Raw genomic sequence first — 21709 nt, 5'->3', positions numbered from 1 at the left:
ACAACTGCTAACAAAGCTAGGGTTTCATGCCTCAGAAAATGATCTTGTCCTTCCCCCCCCTCCCCCCCAAAAGAGCTGAACTGCCTGGTCATAATAAAATACAACTAACTACCATCTGTTAACAGGCCCCTAATGTTCTGACTATAGATCCCTATGCACCATTCATGGCTTCATAGCCATGATGATAAATAGTCTGTAATTCAGAATTTATGTGGAGTTACATCAGCTTAGCTGGATGACCCACCACACATTATGGAGGCTTCTTTTATAGGGCCTTGCACACTGAATGTTAGACTCTGCAGGGAAGTGAAAGGGCAGTCTTTGTATTCTCCAGTGCAGTGTATCTACACTGTGAGCTATACTGTAGAAAAGAAGTATTAAGGTGAGTCCCCTGATGAGGGGGACTGATGAGTCCCCTCTGATGCATATAGAAGGGAAGGCTCCAACAAGGGCAGAACAGTGAGAAACCTAGATCCTCCTTCCAGCTAGTCCAACTAGTTTGTGCAAAGGCAGTCCTAGAAAACTGCCTCATTATTTACTGAGCCCCACATTACAGGAGAAAAAGGAACTGAATCATGACTTGCTAAATAACAGTATAGGCTTTGAGCTACTCCCAGGGAAACACAGCATGGAACAATTTCTTCATCCTATTTGATTGCAAAGTGCCAAATCTACCCAAGCAGCAGAGAACGTCACTAACCAGGAACCTTGAACTATCAGTATTCATGTGCACACAGGAAGAACTATTACCCTTGTTCCAGCTACTGCCTCACAATACCTAGGTGTCCTAGAACTAGTGCTGGATTGACAGGACTTGAAGGCTCCACTCAGCCAGCCACACATAAATCTGAGGGTTTCCATCCCATCTCAAAAAATGAGGCAAGACTAGTGCTATTTGACTACTTGTATTGCAGAAAACAAGGGGAAGGGAAAGACTAACAACTGTAGTTTAAGCCAGTGCTGTTCCAGCAATATGACACCTTTGCAACCTTCTCAGTCTGCCATGCCAAACCTGACCATGGGAGTTGGAAGTGGTAGTGTGAGCTTGGCCCCTGAACAGCACAACATAGCTGAGTGTTACTTGTTGTTCATGTAGAAGTGCTTGCCCGATCAGGCCAAATGGGACATTAAAATATCAGTATCAGTGCAGGTAGTAAGCATTTAATGTTAACAATTGTCACTACCAAATATAGAGGTGACTCTGCAATGAATGCAGAGTCACCAATGCACGCAGCATGGGTAACAAGCAGGAGGAGTTGGAAGCCATTGTACATCAGGAAAACTATGATATGGTGGCCATCACGGAAACGTGGTGGGGTGACTCGCACAACTGGAGTGCGGCGATGGATGGCTATAAATTTTCAGGAGGGATAGGCGAGGCAGGAGAGGTGGTGGCGTAGCCCTGTACGTCAGGGAGAGTCTGGATAGTTTAGAGCTCGATGACGGTGATGATAGGGTGGAGTGTCTATGGGTAAGAATCAAGGGGAAGGCCAACAAGGCAGATATTGTGGTGGGAGTCTGTTACAGACCACCCAACCAGGATGATGAGGCAGACAAACTATTCTATAAGCAGCTGGGAGAAGCCTCACAATCGCTAGCCCTTGTTCTTGTGGGGGACTTCAACCTGCCGGATGTCTGCTGGATATACAATACAGCAGAGAGAAAACAGTCTAGGAGGTTCCTAGAGCGTGTGGCAGATAACTTCCTGACACAGCTGGTGAGGGAGCCAGCTAGGGAAGGTGCCCCGCTGGACCTCTTGTTCACGAACAGAGAAGGACTTGTGAGCCATGTGATGGTTGGAGGCTGTCTTGGGCAGAGTGATCACGAAATGATAGAGTTTTTGATACGTGGAGAAGCGGCGAGGGGGTCAGCAAAACTGCCACCTTAGACTTCCGGAGGGCGGACTTCGGCCTGTTTAGGAGACTGGTCGAGAGAGTCCCCTGGGAGGCAGCCCTAAAGGGCAAAGGAGTCCAGGAAGGCTGGACATTCTTTAAGGAGGAAGTCCTAAAGGCACAAGAGCGGGCTGTCCCCAGGTGCCAAAAGACAAGCCGGCGGGCAAGAAGACCGGCCTGGCTGACTAGAGAGCTCTGGCTCAAACTCAGGAAAAAGAGGAGAGTCTACGACTCTGGAAGAAGGGGCAGGCAACTCAGGAGGACTACAAAGGTGTAGTGAGGCTGTGCAGGGAGAAAATTAGAAGGGCCAAAGCTGAGCTAGAGCTCAATCAGGCTGCTGCTGTAAAAGACAACAAAAAACACTTCTTCAAATACATTAGCAGCAAAAGGAGAGCTAAGGAGAATCTCCAGCTCCTAGTAGACAGGGGAGGGAACACAGTGACCAAGGATGAGGAAAAGGCTGAGGTACTTAATGCCTTCTTTGCCTCAGTCTTTAATAGCAGGGCCGACTGTTCTCTGGGTACCCAGCCCCTGGAGTTGGAAGATAGGGACGGGGACCAGAATGGGGCCCCCATAATCCAGGGGGAAATGGTTAGTGACCTGCTGCACCATTTAGACACTCACAAGTCTATGGGGCCTGATGAGATCCACCCGAGAGTACTGAAGGAACTGGCAGAAGTGCTCACCAAGCCGCTTTCCATCATTTACCAGCAGTCCTGGCTAACTGGGGAGGTCCCTGCTGACTGGACATTAGCTAATGTGACGCCCATCTTCAAGAAGGGCCGGAAGGAGGACCCGGGCAACTACAGGCCTGTCAGCCTGACCTCGGTGCCGGGGAAGCTGATGGAGCAGATCATCCTGAGTGCTATCACACGGCATGTAGGGAATAACCAAGGGATCAAGCCCAGCCAGCATGGGTTCAGGAAAGGCAGGTCCTGCTTGACCAACCTGATCTCCTTCTATGACAAGGTGACCCGCCTAGTGAATGAGGGAAAGGCTGTGGATGTTGTCTATCTAGACTTCAGTAAAGCCTTTGACACGGTTTCCCACAGCATTCTCCTGGAGAAACTGGCTGCTCATGGCTTGGACGGGTGTACTCTTCGCTGGGTAAAGAACTGGCTGGTCGGCCGGGCCCAAAGAGTGGTGGTGAATGGAGTTTACTCCGGTTGGCAGCCGGTCACAAGCGGTGTTCCCCAGGGCTCTGTGTTGGGGCCAGTTCTGTTTAACATCTTTATCAATGATCTGGACGAAGGGATCGAGTGCACCCTCAGTAAGTTTGCAGATGACACCAAGTTGTGCGGGAGTGTTGATCTGCTGGAGGGTAGGAAGGCTCTGCAGAGGGACCTGGACAGGCTGGATCGATGGGCCGAGGTCAATTGTATGAGGTTTAACAAGGCCAAGTGCAAGGTCCTGCACTTGGGCCACAGCAACCCCATGTAATGCTACAGGCTTGGGGAAGAGTGGCTGGAAAGCTGCCTGGCAGAGAAGGACCTGGGAGTGTTGGTTGACAGCCACCTGAATATGAGCCAGCAGTGTGCCCAGGCAGCCAAGAAAGCCAATGGCATCCTGGCTTGTATCAAAAATAGTGTGGCCAGCAGGACTAGGGAAGTGATCGTGCCCCTGTACTCGGCACTGGTGAGGCCGCACCTCAAATACTGTGTTCAGTTTTGGGCCCCTCACTACAAGAGAGACATTGAGGTGCTGGAGCGAGTCCAGAGAAGGGCAACGAAGGTGGTGAAGGGTGTGGAGCAGAAGTCTTATGAGGAGCGGCTGAGGGAGCTGGGGTTGTTTAGCCTGGAGAAAAGGAGGCTGAGGGGAGACCTTATTGCTCTCTACAACTACCTGAAAGGAGGTTGTAGAGAGGTGGGGTTCGGTCTCTTCTCCCAGGTAACAAGTGATAGCACAAGAGGAAATGGCCTCAAGTTGCACCAGGGGAGGTTTAGACTGGATATTAGGAAATTTTTCTTCACTGAAAGGGTTATCAAGCATTGGAACAGGCTGCCCAGGGAAGTGGTTGAGTCGCCATCCCTGGAGGTATTTAAAGGACGTTTGGATGAGGTGCTTAGGGACATGGTGTAGTGGTGGTCTTGGCAGTGTTAGGTTTACAGTTGGACTCGATGATCTTAAAGGTCTTTTCCAACCTATACGATTCTGTGATTCTGTGATTCTGTGAATGCCCAGGAATGAATTTGATACGGTTTATTTTTAGATTCCTTGAGTTTGTGACCAATATTTTAAAATCAGCTGGAAGACTTGATGGATTTTATTAATGCAGAGATATTTCTTCCCCTTGTGCAACTCCCTGAAAGGCAAATCAGAAATAAAATGACACTAAACTTGGAAAAGTTCTTTATTTCCCAGAGGCTATAGCCTGATTCAAATGGAAAATTCTGCTATCAGCTTTTCCTCTTTCGTGACTTTCAACAATAGACAGCCAATAGACATACCTCAAACCTTCCCTCTGAACTACTGCAAAAGGCAAGCCTCTTATTAGAGAGCCCTGTCAGAACAACAGGCTGTTTCCCCATCTTTTATCTGTGCATCTTGATTTCTTTTATTCTAGAGAGTTTTGGATGTAGTGCTGCAAAGAGGAGAGATCTGTCAAAACTCCTGAAAACCAGAAATCTCAGAAGGAAAATCTGTTGCAGGAAAACATACAACATAGTTTATACTTCCTGCTTTTTTTTCTGGATAATTGAATGGAAGAGAAGGAAAAGTATTCCATGGTGATCAGTCAATTTAAGTGCTCCCTGGCTTTTAATGACTATTTTAGGTGTTAGGTGCACTCCGAATTTTGATAGAAGTAATACCAATTATGTAACATATGGCTGGCAATAACATTCTTAGCTCTCACAGTTGACCTCAGTTTTTAATTTTACATTCCCATGATGATATCAGAATTTCACCCAGTCAACACTGATAGGCTGAGGACCACTCATTAAGGCACCTTCCTGTTTTTCACTGCTGTAATGTCTCAGCTTCTACCAAATGAATGAAGAATGATGAAATTAAATTAAATTCTCACCTTCTTCAGTCTGAAAAGGAGAGGCTTAAAACAATAGGAAGGTAGGAAGCATTTTTTTTCTTTTTTTTTTCATCATTTGGTTTTATTTGTCTTTCATGAATCCTTAAAAGGGATGGGATGCCCCAGTGAAAATCAGGACCTTGGAGTATTACCATGTCAGATGTAGCTGTAAATCTGTATAAGAGCAGAAGCTGCAACCTGTGAGAGCCACTGGCCTTGTGAGGCTGCTGGTTGCAGTTTGTGCTGCTCTGTGATCTACACACCAGAGTCAATTTGTCAGACTGGATTCTGGAACAGGAGAAGGGCTGCTGTAACATGCAACAACCAAAAAGCCCATACTTCTTAGCAAGGCACCAAATTCAGAAGAGCTCTGTTAGAAAGCATGCTGTTCCTAAGTGTCCTGATATATGGTACTGAGCCAGAAAAAGGCTGAGAAGTCTGGAATGTCTCTCAGAAACACCATAGCCCTGATGGTCTAGCCTTTATTTCGCAGCCTGCCAGATTTACTTACACGTGTCAATCTTGTGCCAAAATAACCAGTGTGCTTGAGTATATCTATCTCTTTCATTCCTGATTACACTGAAGAATGGAAACAAAACCACCGAACATCTAGCCACAGAACATCACAGCTTACCTCCTTCATGAGTTTTAAAATTCTCCTCTATTTAATTCTCTACCTTTCAGATTCTTGACTCGTGTGACAGAGACCATTACCCTGTAACAAATCCATATGCTGTATATTTGGAGGGAACAGCATGGTTATATGTGGAGATTTGTTTCCAGATTACTGATTGCTGTAACTTAGTCTCTACTCCATGAAATGAAGAATGAATTTAGCCATCTGCCAGCTATATTTCACTTTTAATATTATCCACCAGAGGGCAACGGTTCTAAAACATGATTCCCTACTGAGCTGAAGCTGCGAAACTCTCTGACTTCAGTAGAAGCATGTTTGAGACTTTAGCCAGCACTTGAGAAACTCCTCACCATGCAACTTAGCTCACTCCTCATGAGGCTTAAGGGGCTTCAAACAAACAGATGGACAACATCTGTCTAATGATAGACCATCTGCTCTACACAACAGAGTATAGGTGAAAGCACAAGGCATTTCTCCAGCTGTTCCTTGTAACAGGGATCTTGTAAACCAAGAAGGTGTTGCAGTTGTCTGTGACATTAAATCTAAAACAATAATAATTAGGTCTATCACATGCCAAAGATAATAAAAATGCAGCCTTGTCCTAAAGAAAGGTATCTCTCAGCACTTTTAAAATAATGCGTTGCTATCCTTTCATGAGGTACTTTGCAAAGAGTAAATTTCAGTTAATAGTAATAACATTTATCTCATATTTCCTTCTGTTCTATGCTGAACTAGGACTGTTCATGCCCTGCACTGGATCTTCTACTCTACACGCATTGCAAAATCTCCATCTTTATAAAAAGGAACACAACTTCAATTAAACATGAACATGCGTAACTACAATTTGTCACCTGGTTTTTTTTTGCTGCTGTACCCAAGCGGCACTGTAACGTACCGTAAGCAGTCAAGAGGGCAGGCTGGATGATGAGCATTTTTATTACCTGCACTGGCACACAGAATGGTCTAGAACTGCTCAGACTTTTATAAATGCTACAGATACTTAACATCACTCCCATCCTTACATTCTGTCATCTCATCTCCTATCATTTCAGTCCAATTCTGTTACATGTAGCTTCAAAAGCTTTTCATTCCAGAGTGTCATGTCCTCGTATTCTTCTCATAGTATGCATTCTTTAATCTCATGACAAGAGGTTCTGTTCCTATTGTGTATACAAATCGATAAACCCAAATTTATAACCCACACCATAATCTACACTAGGCTCAGGTTTATCCTGCCATTGCCACCTGTATCTCCTGAATAGTACAAATATAACTGTCCATGTCTTACTATCATAGAATAATATGGGGGGAAGTGACCTCTGGAGGTCATCCAGTTGAGCATCCTGCTCAGATAAAAGATAACTTTAAAGCTAGATCAGGCTGCTAAGAACCTTCTCCAGCTGAGTTTTGCAATCTACAAGGAGACCCCACAGACCCTCTAAGCATTTGTTTCAGTGCTTAACATCTATTAGGCGGAAGAATTATTCACTTATACCCAACTGGAAATTTGCTTTATTTGTGACCTGTCACTAAGAAGATTCTGGCTTTTCCCCAATAGATAGTCCCCATTAAGAATCCTGACAGTATATAGTACCCTGGGTCAGATCCACAAAGGTATCACAGTTCCTATCATGTATTTACATTTAGATATCTAAATTCCTTTTTAACTTTCAAACAAGTAACAGATTTGCAAACCTTTGTGATCTTTGCATTCCTTCTTGCTACTCGGTGTTATTTCTGCTGCAGCCTAAATATGCCAACCACGCCTTTATCATACTGAAGACCTGCTTGCATCTTTTACTTTGATTTTTGAGGATTTGGACACTTAGTGTATAATCAAGTTCCTTGTATGACTGCTCAGTCTCAGTTCTGGACAGAGGCTTTATTCTAAAGCAAACAATAGAGCCTTGGATTTCAGAACATGCCTCAGTGTTTTCACAATGTTTTTACTATCACCATTACCTTAGGGGTAACATGTAACAGTTGTAACGTACTCTAAGTGATACTTGTCTGTAAAGGACAATGAATTTCCTGCTGATAATAAATGGACAGATTTGTCTATGGCAGGTTGATCTGGCATTTCACACACTCCATGTAGAAAGTTCAGAGCAGCACTTGACTTTTTGAAGTGGCTGAAAAAGGAGTAGCTTCAAAGCACGCAGTTTTAAGAATCAGTTCTCTCTCCCAATTTTCTTACAGAATTGGGCTAGATTTGCAGTTTTAGAAGTTAGAGAGATTTGCAGTTGCATTGAACTTATAGTTATCTGCAATTTAAAATAAACTAAGCCTAATTTTTATTAAGCAGAAAGTAGAGGAATGAGGAACTGAGGAACTGGCTATTTCATCCTGATTTTGAGAAATATCACAACATAAAGCCTCCACTAAGAAAAACAAAACTGACAACGAAAGGCAAACATTCTTTACTGGCCTTTGAAAGCCCTACTTCCTGAAAACATGTACCTCATGCAGACACATATAACATCTTTGTTTCCAAGCAGTAATGTCTGTCTGCAGTTGAATGTTTGTCTCATCTGGTCTCTGTGAACCCCTTGATTCCTGGCCATTTTGCAGTCCTTGTGAACATCACATCCTTAGCATAAAAAGGTTTTTCCATGATAGGGAAGCTAATGCAACCTTGTTTCCTGCAAGTATGTGCTCTTTATCCCCTCATCTCCCAACTTAGTTCTGACCTCTGCCTAGACTTCTTCCTACATCTTCATTACTGATCATACAGTATTATTAGTCTGGAGACTACACATTACACATGTAACACAAGCCAGTTAGCTTAATAAACTTAGAGCAAGTAGAAAGAATGACAACTGCAATCTGGCTGCTTCAATTTCAGTGGATCATCAAATTGGCTATTCTACCTAATTTCTGATTTTCAAGAAATGTATAGGAATATGAATGTGTTTGATATTTCCACTCTTCTTTCAAATTAGACTGGGTTGGACAAGCTCAAAAGTTATCAATGGGAGACACAGACAAGATACTGTGGCAGCTTCATTTCCTCAGAAAATCAGAGTAAAACTTCTCGGATAATGGACCAGATTCTTTGCTCAATCCAAAGATCACTTAAGATATGGTCCCACAAACCTGGGACAAAGACTTATTTCAAAAGGATACAAGATAAAGGAGTCAAGGGAGGTTTTGGCCTGTACCATTGTGTAATGACTTCCAAGAAGCTGTTGTAGAAGTAAACCTAAATTTTGGCAGGAGGATACCAAATACCTCTTATATTTGGCTATGCCTTTATATCTGCAGCAGGAAGAAGCTGTATTGTTAGAACTGCTATGGTGACTGCGTATCTGGTGATAATCTCTTGCATGCTAAAGGTGTAGATTATTAAATTCAGACTAATTAAAATGGTTGTAGGCATATTCTATTCTAGTAGTTTTGACACAGAAAGGTATCTGGCCCAAGAAATAAGTCTAATCAACATTTAGGTATGATAAAACTATTTGTTTAAAAACAAGAGAATGCTGAAATTGAATCATATTAAACTATAATTCCATTTTTAGTGAGTGTAGTTTCTTAATGAAAGGGTAGGCATTTCCAGACAGAAGGTACTGTTAACTTCTTCAATGCCATAAAAATGTCATAAAAGACTAAGAATTTGTCAAGGAGAAAACACTACACCTTGAACAACAGTTTTACAAGGATTGGAATTTTAACCTCCAACCCTGTGTCTCCATAGTAATATCAAGAAATGAACATTGAAATTCAAGTTTATTTTTACTTTACACACCTCAGCTTTTGTCACAAACCTCCTAAAAAATGAGTTGTGCATATTTCACCATCTTGCCTCTCTGTAGGCAGATGGATATATTACATTTTCAAAATAGCCTATAATTTTTGAATACTGAGTTCTCTTTTTCATTATGGGAATTGTACATCCAGGTAGCCTCGTAAGTCCATGTTGACTTCGGTCCAGTTTTCAAGAAAGAAGAATTTCAACAGTTTCCATTTATGCACATGGGCAGCTCCACATATCTGAAAGTCACATCCATCACTGAAGTGCCTATATGTGTTTTAGAAACCTATGTCAAAATGTTCAGATGTGAGATTTTGAGAAATGAATGAGGGTTGTGAGTCTTGCCTTTTGTAAGAATTCAAAGCTTTTTAAAAAGCGGTCCTGTGCTAATACCTTTGATGCATCTGTAATCTACCAACCTTGTCCACAAAGAAAGAGGAAAGAAACTTTATTTAATTTTTAAAAGTAGGAAAATATTTCCCTAATTTCCTTTGACTTAAGTGTTGAAATGGTACAGAGCAGCAGGACCTAAGCCCCATAGCAATGGTAAAAAAAGATTGCTTCTCAGATCTTTCGGACCCCCAACTCTATCTTCAGTAGCAGATGGGAGATAGAAAAAATAGAGGGCTGCATGTTTAGCACAGTGATGAATGGATTCTGAGGCAGCTGTGTGCATTCTTTCAAACTTCATCTGCATTAGCAGCGGCCAGTGTTCTGGAACTGTGTGCAGCTGGCTCCAATCTGTATTTGTAATAAACATGGTTTATTCGGATAGAATTTGTTCGATTCTTTTTGATGATATGAGGTTTACCCCCAGCCCAGGTGCTTTCCCTTTTCAGGAGTTATTCAAAAGATGAGTTGTTTCTGACAGGTAGGGTATATATGTGCTAAGCTTGTAAATCATATCAAGGATTCTTTTCAGTTCTGGAAAGAATACAGGAAGCTGCCTTTCCTTGATAGCTTTTCTCTTGGAGGCATGTTTTCTCCTAACGCAGTTATACCACATCCCTAAAAGCTTAGCTGTTTCTAGTTTAACAAGCACAGAGCTGTACACCTGAAGGCTTTATTGTTTCTGATACAAATAATCACTTTCGTGAAATTTCTTTATTTTGTAATTGTCCATTGTGCTTATATGTTTTCCCCAGGTATTTGTTGTCATAGGACTTGAGTTACTCTTGGCTGAAATTGTTTCACAGTGTCTATAGCAAATCTATGACAGAGGGATTTCCTGAGCACCACTCACAAAATTATTCTTCTAATTGTGACCTTGCCTTGCAGTTTCAGAATTACAGTGCTACACACAGAAATTATAGCAGTGGGCATTACAGATGCTGCAAAAAATTACATCATTTTAATGTGGAAGGTCTGTGTTGTGTTCATATGCCTAAAACAGAAATGAAGCAGCTGATTTAAGGTCCCTGTGACAGAGTGCTGCTGGCTGAGAAGACTACCACCCCTATCCGCTTTTCTGTTACCCCTTCTGCATGAGGGTATGATACCCATAGCACAGGATGGACATGACCTAATGGTATTCACAGCCTACCATTGTTACACAACCACCATCAACACATTTTACCATGGGCTGCTTGGCTACAAACTAAGACAACTGAAAAGCAGACCTAATAGGCTTCTACTTCTTCTGCTGCATGGGATATGTACTCTCTGGCAGAGATGTAGATGGACAGTTGAGAGCAGTAAGTCTTCAGGTACTTTAGGTAAACCTGAAAAGTACTGTGAGTCAAAGGTCTAATACTGCCTCAGTAGCTTAATAAAAGTTATCTTGCCACTCCTTGGCTGTAGCAGAATTCAGCTGTCTTGCAGACTATGAGATAACAATGTTAATTCCTTTACAGCAAACAAAATCATTCAGACAACTTACCTAGCCTGAGTTGCTGACTTTAGTTTCATTCCATAGCTTTAGTCAGAATAAACCTTATTCTCATAACCCTGTCTAGACAAATTCTATGCAGCCAGGAGCAGAACTGATATTGCCTGAGACCCAGACAGAAGATTCACCTTCAAGACTAGTCTCTTTTCCTGTACAAAATGCTTTCTATTGTACAGCAAACCACATCTGAATTTGTAGTTTGACAGCAATAGAAATGCTAATACCCCTTTGGTTTCATTTACAAAAATTTCTCTCCAGTAGGTAGCTTTTGAGCAATTGCCTGTGATGTACTATCCTGTGTCTGGAGACCTTCTTACCTAAGACAGGAACAGAATGAAGAGTGCAGTGACTGTTATGTTTACATATTTTGATTGTAAAATGATGCAGAGGACAAGATTTAGGAGAAAAGTGTAAGACCTGACAGAGTTCATACTCATTTAAAACAAAACTCCTAACATCTACAGTTTAAGTCTTTGTAATGCAGCAGACAAATACAGAAAGGACTACAGGGCAAGGTGACTGCAAAAATTTGATAGTGTGTACACCAATGGAGAAAAATGTTGGGATATAACCTCAAGTATGTAATTAAAAGTATCAGGATCAAATTTGGAAGGGTTGACTATTACAAGCAATGAACAGGCAATGAAATAGTTTCTTAAGAGAAATGACTGCAGATGGACATTTTAAAACTAGACAGGACAGAAATACAAATACCAGTTGGGAAAAATTATATTCTGGGTGGGAGGTGAACTGGGCGAGGTGATAAAGTGAAAAATGTCAGAAATAGGAAAGACATAAATAAAGCACTTCTGGATCTTTGGGGATGAAAGGTATTGCAGGAACATAAACCACTAGTATTAATTTTTCACAGATGGACCAAAGAAACCATCAAAAGATGACACATTTAAATCTTCAAATGAACAAGGGAAAAAATGTGGTGGTTTTTTTTTTTTACATTGAATTAAACTGAACTAGGCTAATTGATGCTATTCAGAGAGAGTACAAGGGATTGATGTCTCGCAGTGTCAAGCTATAGAAGATAGAGTGAACTTTATGAAAGTATCTAGGAGGGGCTCAGGCAAATCTGGTCCCCACTGGGAAACTACTAAATCTGAAAATTTAAAAAAAGTACAAGAGGACATGACATATTTTAAGTAGGATTGACCTTCTTAATTTATGAAGTTGTTGACCCATAATTTGCAGGTGACTTAGTGCACATGTGAAGCTGTAGCATCTTGCTCAGTCTTTCTCAGTTTCCAGCATTTTGCTTCATGTTAAGGATGAAAGATGTAGATGTACTTATGGGCCAGACCATGGTCTGTGTCTCATGTTTGTGAAACATTCTCTCTTCTGTCTTAGATGCTACAGGTGTCAAATCTGAGTGTGAGCATTCTGGCTCTATTGAAATTTTGGTGTTGGAGATGCAATAAGCAAGGAAAAAGAAGAGCAGTGGGCCAGGAGGTGTTGGTAACACATAACTCCTGCATCTCCTAACAACAGGAAAATAAATTAAGGGATCACATATCCCACACAGCTCCCTACAGTGCTTTCTGGCCATGCTGAGAGACTTTCAGATAGTGTCAGGGACTTCCAGATATTGTGAGCATTCTCAGACCTACCTCATCAATACAGCCAGATACATTACTTGACGATTAAGAATTGATTGTGAATCTTGTCCTTGTTGGCAACACTGTGTTCAAAACCCTTTGATTATGAGCTCTTCTTTGCAGGGGAACTATTTATTTATTACACCTTACCTCTCACAAAGCTGTGGCAGTTTGACAGAAAGACACTAAAGGAGAAAACCTAGCTTTTAACTGCCTTGTGTCAATGTTTGGAGTCACCCACTTCAGCCAACACCAATAATTTGCCATTACTTTGCGCTGATGTAGGTATCTGCAGAGGAATATCAAGGAAAAAGCCATTAAGGAAATTTTCCAAGACAGAGCAAATAAGTTAAAGAGCCAGGAACAGAAGGCAGCCTAAATTTCACTTATGATACCCCAGGTGTCTTTGGTCTTACTGTCTCCGGCTAGTTACAGTAATATCACTATGCTAGACATAGAGAGAAAAGTTTTCTTTTAATGACGCCTCTTAACAATATTCCATGTTCTCCTAGGTTTGCCCCATCCCATCACAGCCTCCTCAGCCTACTGTTGTTCCAAAGCCAGTTCAATCTGTCATACATGTCCCATTACAACCAAGCTGCCCAGGCCGAGGCAAGATGGCAAAGCTCATCAATCCAGAAGAGATGACATCCAGGGATTATTACTTTGATTCCTATGCTCACTTTGGAATTCATGAGGTAATGTTTATTTTTATTTCAGCAATTATTAAAAACAACAACAACAATAATGATAATAATGCTTTCTTTGATTTATTAGTTATTTATCCCCCTCCCACTTGCTCATTATTATATTCCTCTGCCTTTCCTCAGAAGATTGTATAATCTAGTTAAGTGCCAAAGATGTCACCCACTTCTCTAGAGACCTGTACTCATAACCTTTGTCCCACTTAGATCCTTACATATATGAGTTCACCACAGAGCTTATATTAGCTATCTGTACAGTGGTGATCTTCATGAGTGCATCAGTTTAGTGCATTTATGAGGGCTGCAAGCTAACCCAACCACACATGGAAACTACCTTATTGCTAAGTTAAGTCTTTTGTTCTCTTGCATATTTCAGCACAGATGCCAGCAGAACAGCTACTCAACTGACATGAGAAGCCAAGTAATTTATTGACTCCTGGCATGTTACTTGAATGCACAGACTGCATTAATGGGAACATATAGCCCAATAGCCTCCAGTAAATACAGTCTTGGAAAAAATTCAAATACACAGTGGACCATATTTACCATCAAAAAGTTTACTGTAGACCAATTCTAAAGAAGCCACTAATATCTTATATTTACATGACCCAAGATCTTAAAGAGTAGGATGCAAAAAGGCCAACAATGTGAAATCAGTGGCACTTTTCACAAACCACTGTCGCAGATGGAGTGATGCACTTCACTCATAAGAGAGAAACAAAAGTATACTTTATTGATATAAAACAGTGAGTTAACAAGGTTCAATGGTAAATGCAACAGTGGTTTAACAAGATTCTATGGCATGTACACTTGATTATTTACTGCATAGAGGACAGGGTCAGATAAAACTGTCAGGGAGACCCTCCCAATGAGTCATGACGTTCAGAAAGGACCCCCTTGCTTTCTAAACTCCTTCTCAGAGAGGATCTAGGTGTGGCTGGATCCAATCCGAGTCCCAGACTTGGTCAACGGTTTATGTCTAAAGAATTATATATGCACAATCAATGCTTTATATCACTTAGCTAAGATTTCAAAGTTTAGCATGCCATTAGTCACTTACCGAGGATCTGTTGCGGCAAGGAATCTCTCAGCCTTGAGGAGTAACCTTGAGAGGCATCCTTGCTCAAGGGGAGATCCTAGCGTGCAGCCCACTGCCGTGCAGGAGAGGTCCAAAGGCTCTTGGGCTGCTCACTATTTATGGGGGTAAGATGATTTACCCATAGTCCAGTCAACCGACCACATATTGCATACCGACCACAGATTTTAGTTTCTTCGCTGTGGTTAGGTGGGCACATCACACAATAGCCCTTGGCTATTGTGTTGTTATCTGTCTCCCGAATCCACTTTGAGCCAGATGCAGCTGTCACGTAATGCACCCATTACGACCACCCCTGGTGGTTATCGCTTGAGCAGGGTTTCGGGAGATAAAAGTTGGGGGAGGGGGGAGCACATCATCACAACCACATAACAAACAGTATCTATTTCCATTACTCTAGTAATTGTTTGTGGGGTTTATACATAAACAGAAGATTTCTATCTGCCAATTATATCTTGCCAGTGTAGCATTCAGAAATTCAATCCAAGAATGGAAGAAGATAGAGGAACAATTGAGTGGAAAGGAGACCTAAGAGAAATATTGAAGACACATCAGAGACCTCAAATCAGATTGAGCTCCTGATGGAAGGATGCAGCTCTGTAGGTCTCAGGGAGTGCAGGGAGTACCTGGGGCCTCTTGCTGAGGCTGGGAAGTGGGAGGTTGCATCCTTGCCTGCAGGAGGTGTGCACTGGTAGAGGATCTGTGTCAACAAGTAAAGGAGCTGCTAGAGGAGGTTGGCAGACTTTGCAGCATCAGGGACATGAGGAAGAGACTGACTGGATCTTCTCCAAGATCTTGAAGGTACAAGAGCCTAAATCCCCAACTGTACTGAAAGGAAGTGTAGTCAGAGTCTGTACTTACCAGGTTTGGAAGTGGAGACTTCTCTGATGATGAAGGCTGAATTTGTGACTTCTGCCAACAGGAGAAAGGCTCCTGATCCACCTGCAGATCTCTAGCTACAGAGTAGGTTCAATGCCGTCATTGTAGATGAGAGGCAGGAAGTTCTGTCCAATGAAGCATCAGAACCAGTTGGCCCTGAACCATGCAGCACAGGGAGGAAGCGACAAGTGATAGTAGTGGAAGGCTGTGTCCTGCAGGGGACAGAGGCCCCCATCTGCTGACCTGACCTGCTGTCTAGGCATTTGGATCTGCCTAGATCCAAATGTGGAGGGGCTGCTGACATTTGTCCAGCCCTTAGACCAGCCTTGGATTACTACTGCTGCTCTTCCACATGAGCACCAATGAAACCTGGATCATATCAGGTATGACTACATGGCTCTTAGGATGATGATCAACAGCAAGGTGTGCCAGGTGTTTTTTTGCCTCAATTCTAACAGTGCAAAGAAGGACTTGAGGAGAAGTGCTCCTGCAGGTCCACAACTGGTTGTGCAACTGCTGTCAATGACAACTTTTCAGCTTTTAGGTCTACGGGACCCCCTTTGAGGATTGAGGTCTGTTAGGAGGAGATGGAATCCACCTGACAAACCAGACCAAAAGCATCTTTGCCAACAGGTTGGCCAACCTGGTGAGGAGACCTTTAAGCTAAGAATGATACAGGAAAGAGATGATGACCCACAGTCACATGGGGAAGTGGTGGACCAAGTTGGTAAGCAAAAGATGCAGGGTGGTGTGGACAAGACCTCATAGTCAGTCAATAAAACAGAGCAGAATGGGCACACCCCAAGTGTAAGCACACAAAAAAGGAAGTACCAAGAGGCAGCATTATTGGGGAAGGTCTTATACCTTTTCTGGAAAATCAACATGACAGAGAGCCTCTGTGAAGTGCCTGTACACTAATACATGCAGCCTGGGAAATGAACAGGAGGAATTAGAGGTCAGTGTGCAGTTGAATGGCTACAGTGAGTGTCACAGGGATCAGAGATATTGTGAGATTGTTCACATGACTGGAATGCCACATTAGCTGGATACAGGCTCTTTAGGAGGGACAGACTGGGAAGGTGAGAAAGGAGGCAGAGCAGCTGAATGCATGGAATCATGTTAACTATGGGACAGATGATGTTCCAGCTGAGAGCTGGTCAGAATTAAATGGCAGACCAACATGGTTGACATTGTTGTGGGTGTCTGCTACAGACCACCTAATCAGGAAGAAGTAGATGAGGTCTTCTTCAGACAACTGAAAAAGTCTCATGTCTGCATGAGAAATGAGTCTGATTTCTGGTCCATGAGAGACTTTAATCACCCCAACATCTGCTGAAAGGCAACAGAACAGGTCATAAGCAATCCAGGACATTTTTGGAATGCATGATGATAAATACCTGGCACAGATAACCTGAATCAATGAGGGGGTGGTAGTGTGGTGTGGGGTGTGTGTGGTGTTCTGCTGGTCCTGATACTTACTAAAAAGAATGAACCAGCTGGGGATGTGATGGTCAGGACAGGCTTGGCTGCAGTGACCATGAGATAGTGAAGTTCAGGATCCTGAGAGCATCAGGATCCATGCTATTTGTCTTGTTGACAACCCTGGGTTTCAGGAGAGCAGTCTTCACCCTTTTCAGGGATCTGCTTGGAAAAATCTCATGGGAGATGGTCCTGCAGAGAAGAGAGGTCCAGGAAAACTGGTTGATTTTGAAGGCTCACCTCCTCCAAGAACAGTCCATCCCAACATGCAGAAAGTCAAACAGCAGTGGCAGGAGGCCTGCATGAATGAACAAGAAGCTCCTGACAAAATTCAAACCAAAAAAGAAGCATACAAAAGATAGAAGAAGTGTCAGGTGACCCAGAAGTAATTTCAGGGCCAGGGTTAGGAAACCTAAGCTGCATCTGGACATGAATCTGGCAAGGGATGGGAAGGGTAACAAAGCAGGGCTTTTCTAGGTGTATTAACAGCAAAATGAAAACTAGGGAAAAGGTGGGACTGTTGCCTAATGAGGCAGGGTATCTAGTGACAAAGGACATGGAAAATTACTTCTTCAGTTCTGGTTTTACTGGTAAGACTTGCCTTCAGGAATATCAGGTCCCCTAAGATGAGTGGTAAAGTCTAGAGTGAGGAAGACTTACCCTCAACAGAGAAGGATCACTTAAATTGGACATACATTAGTCTATGGAACCTGATGGGCTGTCTCCACCACGGCTGAAGGACCTAGTTGATGTCATGGGCACAAACTTAATTGGAAAAAAATATTCTTTACTGGGAGGTTGGTAAAATGCTGGCTACAGAGCCTCCATCCTTGGACATATTTAAAACCTGATTGGACAAGGCTCTGAAAAACCTGTTCATGTCATTTGTGCCTCTTGTTCTTTAACTGATTACCACTGAGAAGAGTCTGTCTCTGCCTTCTTTTCTCCCCCACTCAACAGATATTTTTACACATTGATAGGATCCCCCTGAACCTTCTCTTCTACAGGCTGAACAATCCTAGCTCTCTCAATCTCTCCTCACATGTCAGATGCTCCAATCCCGTAATCATCTTCATGGGCCTTCACTAGATCTGCTCCAACATCTCTTGTCCTAGGGAACCCAGAACTGGACACAGGACCCCAGATGTGGTCTCACCAGTGTTGAACCACCTCCCTTGACCTGCTGGTGATGCTTTTTTTAGTGCAGCCCAAAATGCAGCAAGGGCACATTGCTGGCTCATGTTCAAACTGGTGTCCACCAGGTTCCCAAGGTCATTTTCGGCAAACACTACTTTCCAGACAGCCAGTCCTCAGCCTATACTAGTGTATGAGGTTATTCCTCCCCATGTGCAGGACTTTGCATTTCCCTTTGTTGACTTTCTTGAGATCCCTGTCAGTTCTTTCTTCAGCTTGTTGAGGTCCCTCTGATTTGCAGCACAACCATCTGGTGAATCAACCACTCCTCCCAGCTTTCTATCAACTGCAAACTTGCTGAGACTGCACTCTGTCCCATCATCCAGGTTATTATTGAAGGTATCCAACAGTATTGGTGCCAGTATGGACTCCTGGGGGGACACCACTAGTGACTGGCCTCCAGATGGACTTTGTACTGCAGATCACAACATTTTGAGAGCAGCAGTTCAGTCAGTTTTCGGTCCATTTCACTGTCTGTTTATGTAGTCCATATTTCATCAGTTTTTCAATGAGGATGTTATGGGAAACAATGTTGAAAGTTTTGCTAAAATCAAGATAAACAAGCATCAACTCCTCTTCCCTCATCCACAGAGCCTGTTATTTCACCATAGGAAGCTATCAGGTGGTCAGTCATCTCCAAATCCATGCTGAACACTCCCAATCACCTTCTTGTCCTTAATATGTTTGGAAAGTTTCCATGAGGGTGTGCTCCATCATCTTTCCAGTGTTGTTGGACTGTTCCTTTGCCTCTTTCTTTGCCTGATACCAAACCATGCTTTATAATGATAAAAATAGCCTTTTATTCATCTACAGTTACTGAGTACATATAGTCTCCTGCGAAGACAGGTAAGTGAGCAACTGATATATGTAACAATCCAGTGCACTAGTGCTTCAGACTGCTGTGCAGTGAACTGATTCTTTTTATCCTGAAATTCAAAACCTAATTTTCCTACTTGCTTAAACTAGGAAATGAAGGCAGTTGTATAAGCAAAAGTTCAGCCTTCTAGACCTAACAGAAGCATTTTGAGAAAATTAAAGTGTGTATTGAATGGCCTACACGTCTCTTAAAAATGGCACTTGGATCTTGACCTCAGTCTTCTTTATTGATATAGTTTGACTAATATATGCACACTTGAGAACAAGATGTCAATGGAATGAAATGCATGTATTGCTGCTATCAATGAAGCAAAAATCGGCACCTTACAATGACAAAATAGTGAAGATAGTGGTCAATGACAATGACATTGTCAAAGTGGTCAAAGACAATGACAAAATAGTGAAGATAGTGGATAGTTAAAATAGTGAGATAGTGGTCTAGGTTATACATTAATATCTTCTGGAAATTGGTCATATAAATGAGTGAACAGAAGAGCAGTGAGGGAGTACGATACAGCACAGTATCTCTAAGCTCTGCTATGGACTTCCTGCATCACTTTGGGCAAGGCTATCAAGACTTCTGTCTTATAAAGGTTTATGGAATGATTTCTTTTGTGTTCAGAGAGGAACCTCAAAAAGTCCCTCTGCTGAGGCTCTAGGTTGTGCATGATTTAGGAGAAAAGGAAAGCTTGGATTTCTGTATGGCTTCTGTCTATGCCCAAAGCAGTGCTGTGGTTAGATTACATTCTGGTTGTCAATTGTAACAGTGAAGTAATATTTAGAGAAATAAAATTGTACAAAGGATATCATGCTTCTTCTTAATAATTCAATTCTAAGTAGCAAGCATTTTACAGTTGCTTTGATGTGTGCACCCCAAAGTACTTGAAAAACTCTTCAGGTTGTGTACTAATAGCGCTTAAATTATAATAAGGGAATGCATTCAGCAGCAGTGTTGAATGCCTATAAGCACTTCAAATAATAACACAATGCTTTTTTTTTTCAACACAGGAAATGTTAAAGGATGAAGTGCGCACATTAACCTACAGAAACTCAATGTATCACAATAAACATGTTTTTAAAGATAAGGTTGTCCTTGATGTTGGAAGTGGCACAGGAATCCTCTCTATGTTTGCTGCAAAGGCAGGAGCCAAGAAGGTATATGGGGTAAGAAGATTTTCTGTCATATTTTGAGTTTGTGCATTTTGCCCAAGAATTTGGCTTGTGATTTACCTTTTCTTACTTGTCTTGGTTTGAAATTCTTCTCTCCAAGCTCTTGTATGGCTTGATTTACACTGACTTCAGTGGAGTTCTGTTGCTTTCTATGACCCGCAGTAGTGTGTCTTTGCTAAATCAAGATATAATGTCTTTCCTTGTGTGGAATCTTTGGTGATCTGGTACATATCCACATTTCTTCTTGGCTGCAAAAAAATGTTAAAGGGATTCACTCCTACTCAGAGGGGTCAAAGGAACTATCTTGCTTTTTAAAATTCTTAAGTTCTGCAACTTTGTAGTCTTGGAAACAAATTTCTTTAATACACTTTTCCCTGTACATTACAACCCAGCGAATCATGCAAGAAAGTATGTGCATGTTTTCTGTGCCAACAATAACACTTTTCAGAGGCAGAAGGGAATGATTACCTTAAATACGTTGAACTTTAGGAGCATGAATGTGCAGTTCTCTGCAGAGAAGTCATTAGAGAGAGCATAGATTTGCTTCCTAAGTATATTCAGAGTTATTTGTACTGACTCTAAAATGACAAATACCATTGCTTTTTGCTTTGGACTTCTGTTTGCCCTGCAGACACAACACAACATAGAAAAAGGGAACTAGATTCTATTTCTCTGTGTACTTCTTTGACAAAATTGTTTACTAAAACGTAGTTGGCTACATCTGCGCATTTGAAGACACTGATGTCACTGAATATCTAAATGGTGCATCTTTATTACTGGTAATGATACATGAAATGCAAGGACTCCTGTTCAATTCTCAGGCTTATATTTTCAAAATCCAATGTGAATTCTGAGTGCCTCACCTGAGTATCAGACTAGAGCACGGAACTATAGATAGCTGAAATCAGAAGGCGCTGGCAAAAGTTTTGGAGTTTAAGCATGAGACTTAATATACAGAATTGGCAGCTAGAATGTAATTCTTGTAAACCAAGTACACAATTTACTATCTCAAAGCCTCACAAGAATAAACCTGTAGCCTTCTCTGATGCCGGAATGCAGGTCTCACGGAAGGATGTTGCAGTGCTGTGAAAGTATAAGCATATACAAAATGATGATGCTGTGCCCCCACCTTCCTATCTCCCAGATCCCTGGCCATATGGTCTTCCTCCCTCCCTTGTGCTGGCACTGGTGCTTATCTGATTCTACAGTGAGCCAGCTCACTGGCAGAAAATTCACCCAGTCAAAGAAAAGTAAATACTTTTCCACAGGTTTGTTGTTGTTGGGGGTTTTTTGCTTTGGACTTCTTTCAGTTCAGGCTGTACCTCAGGCATTTATAAAGCTCAGTGGCACACCAGTGTCCGCTCACCCACAGACTGTTCAGCACTGAAGCTGGAGGGTGTGCTATCCAGGAAACTTAGCTCTCAAAGGAACTCTCTTAGGTGTGAGGCTGTAATCTAAGAGTTTCAACCTTCTTGTCATATGACCTACCTCACCATGAACCCTGTCAC

The 21709-nt window shown here is 42.2% G+C and overlaps 1 protein-coding gene across 1 annotated transcript in view; it reads left to right on the top strand.

Annotated features, from left to right (window-relative positions):
* The window catches only part of PRMT8 (protein arginine methyltransferase 8), a 75728-nt gene that overhangs the window by 27432 nt on the left and 26587 nt on the right, over positions 1-21709 (top strand). Inside the window, exons 2-3 of the mRNA XM_075491769.1 lie at positions 13316-13501; positions 20040-20195. Of these exons, the coding sequence (XP_075347884.1) occupies positions 13316-13501; positions 20040-20195 (342 nt within the window). The remainder of the gene's footprint in view (positions 1-13315; positions 13502-20039; positions 20196-21709) is intronic.

Source organism: Mycteria americana, chromosome 1, assembly GCF_035582795.1.
Source record: "Mycteria americana isolate JAX WOST 10 ecotype Jacksonville Zoo and Gardens chromosome 1, USCA_MyAme_1.0, whole genome shotgun sequence".
Classification (NCBI taxonomy): Eukaryota; Metazoa; Chordata; class Aves; order Ciconiiformes; family Ciconiidae; genus Mycteria; species Mycteria americana.
Note: the sequence above shows the minus strand (reverse complement) of the source record. Positions and strands in the feature narration are given on the sequence as shown.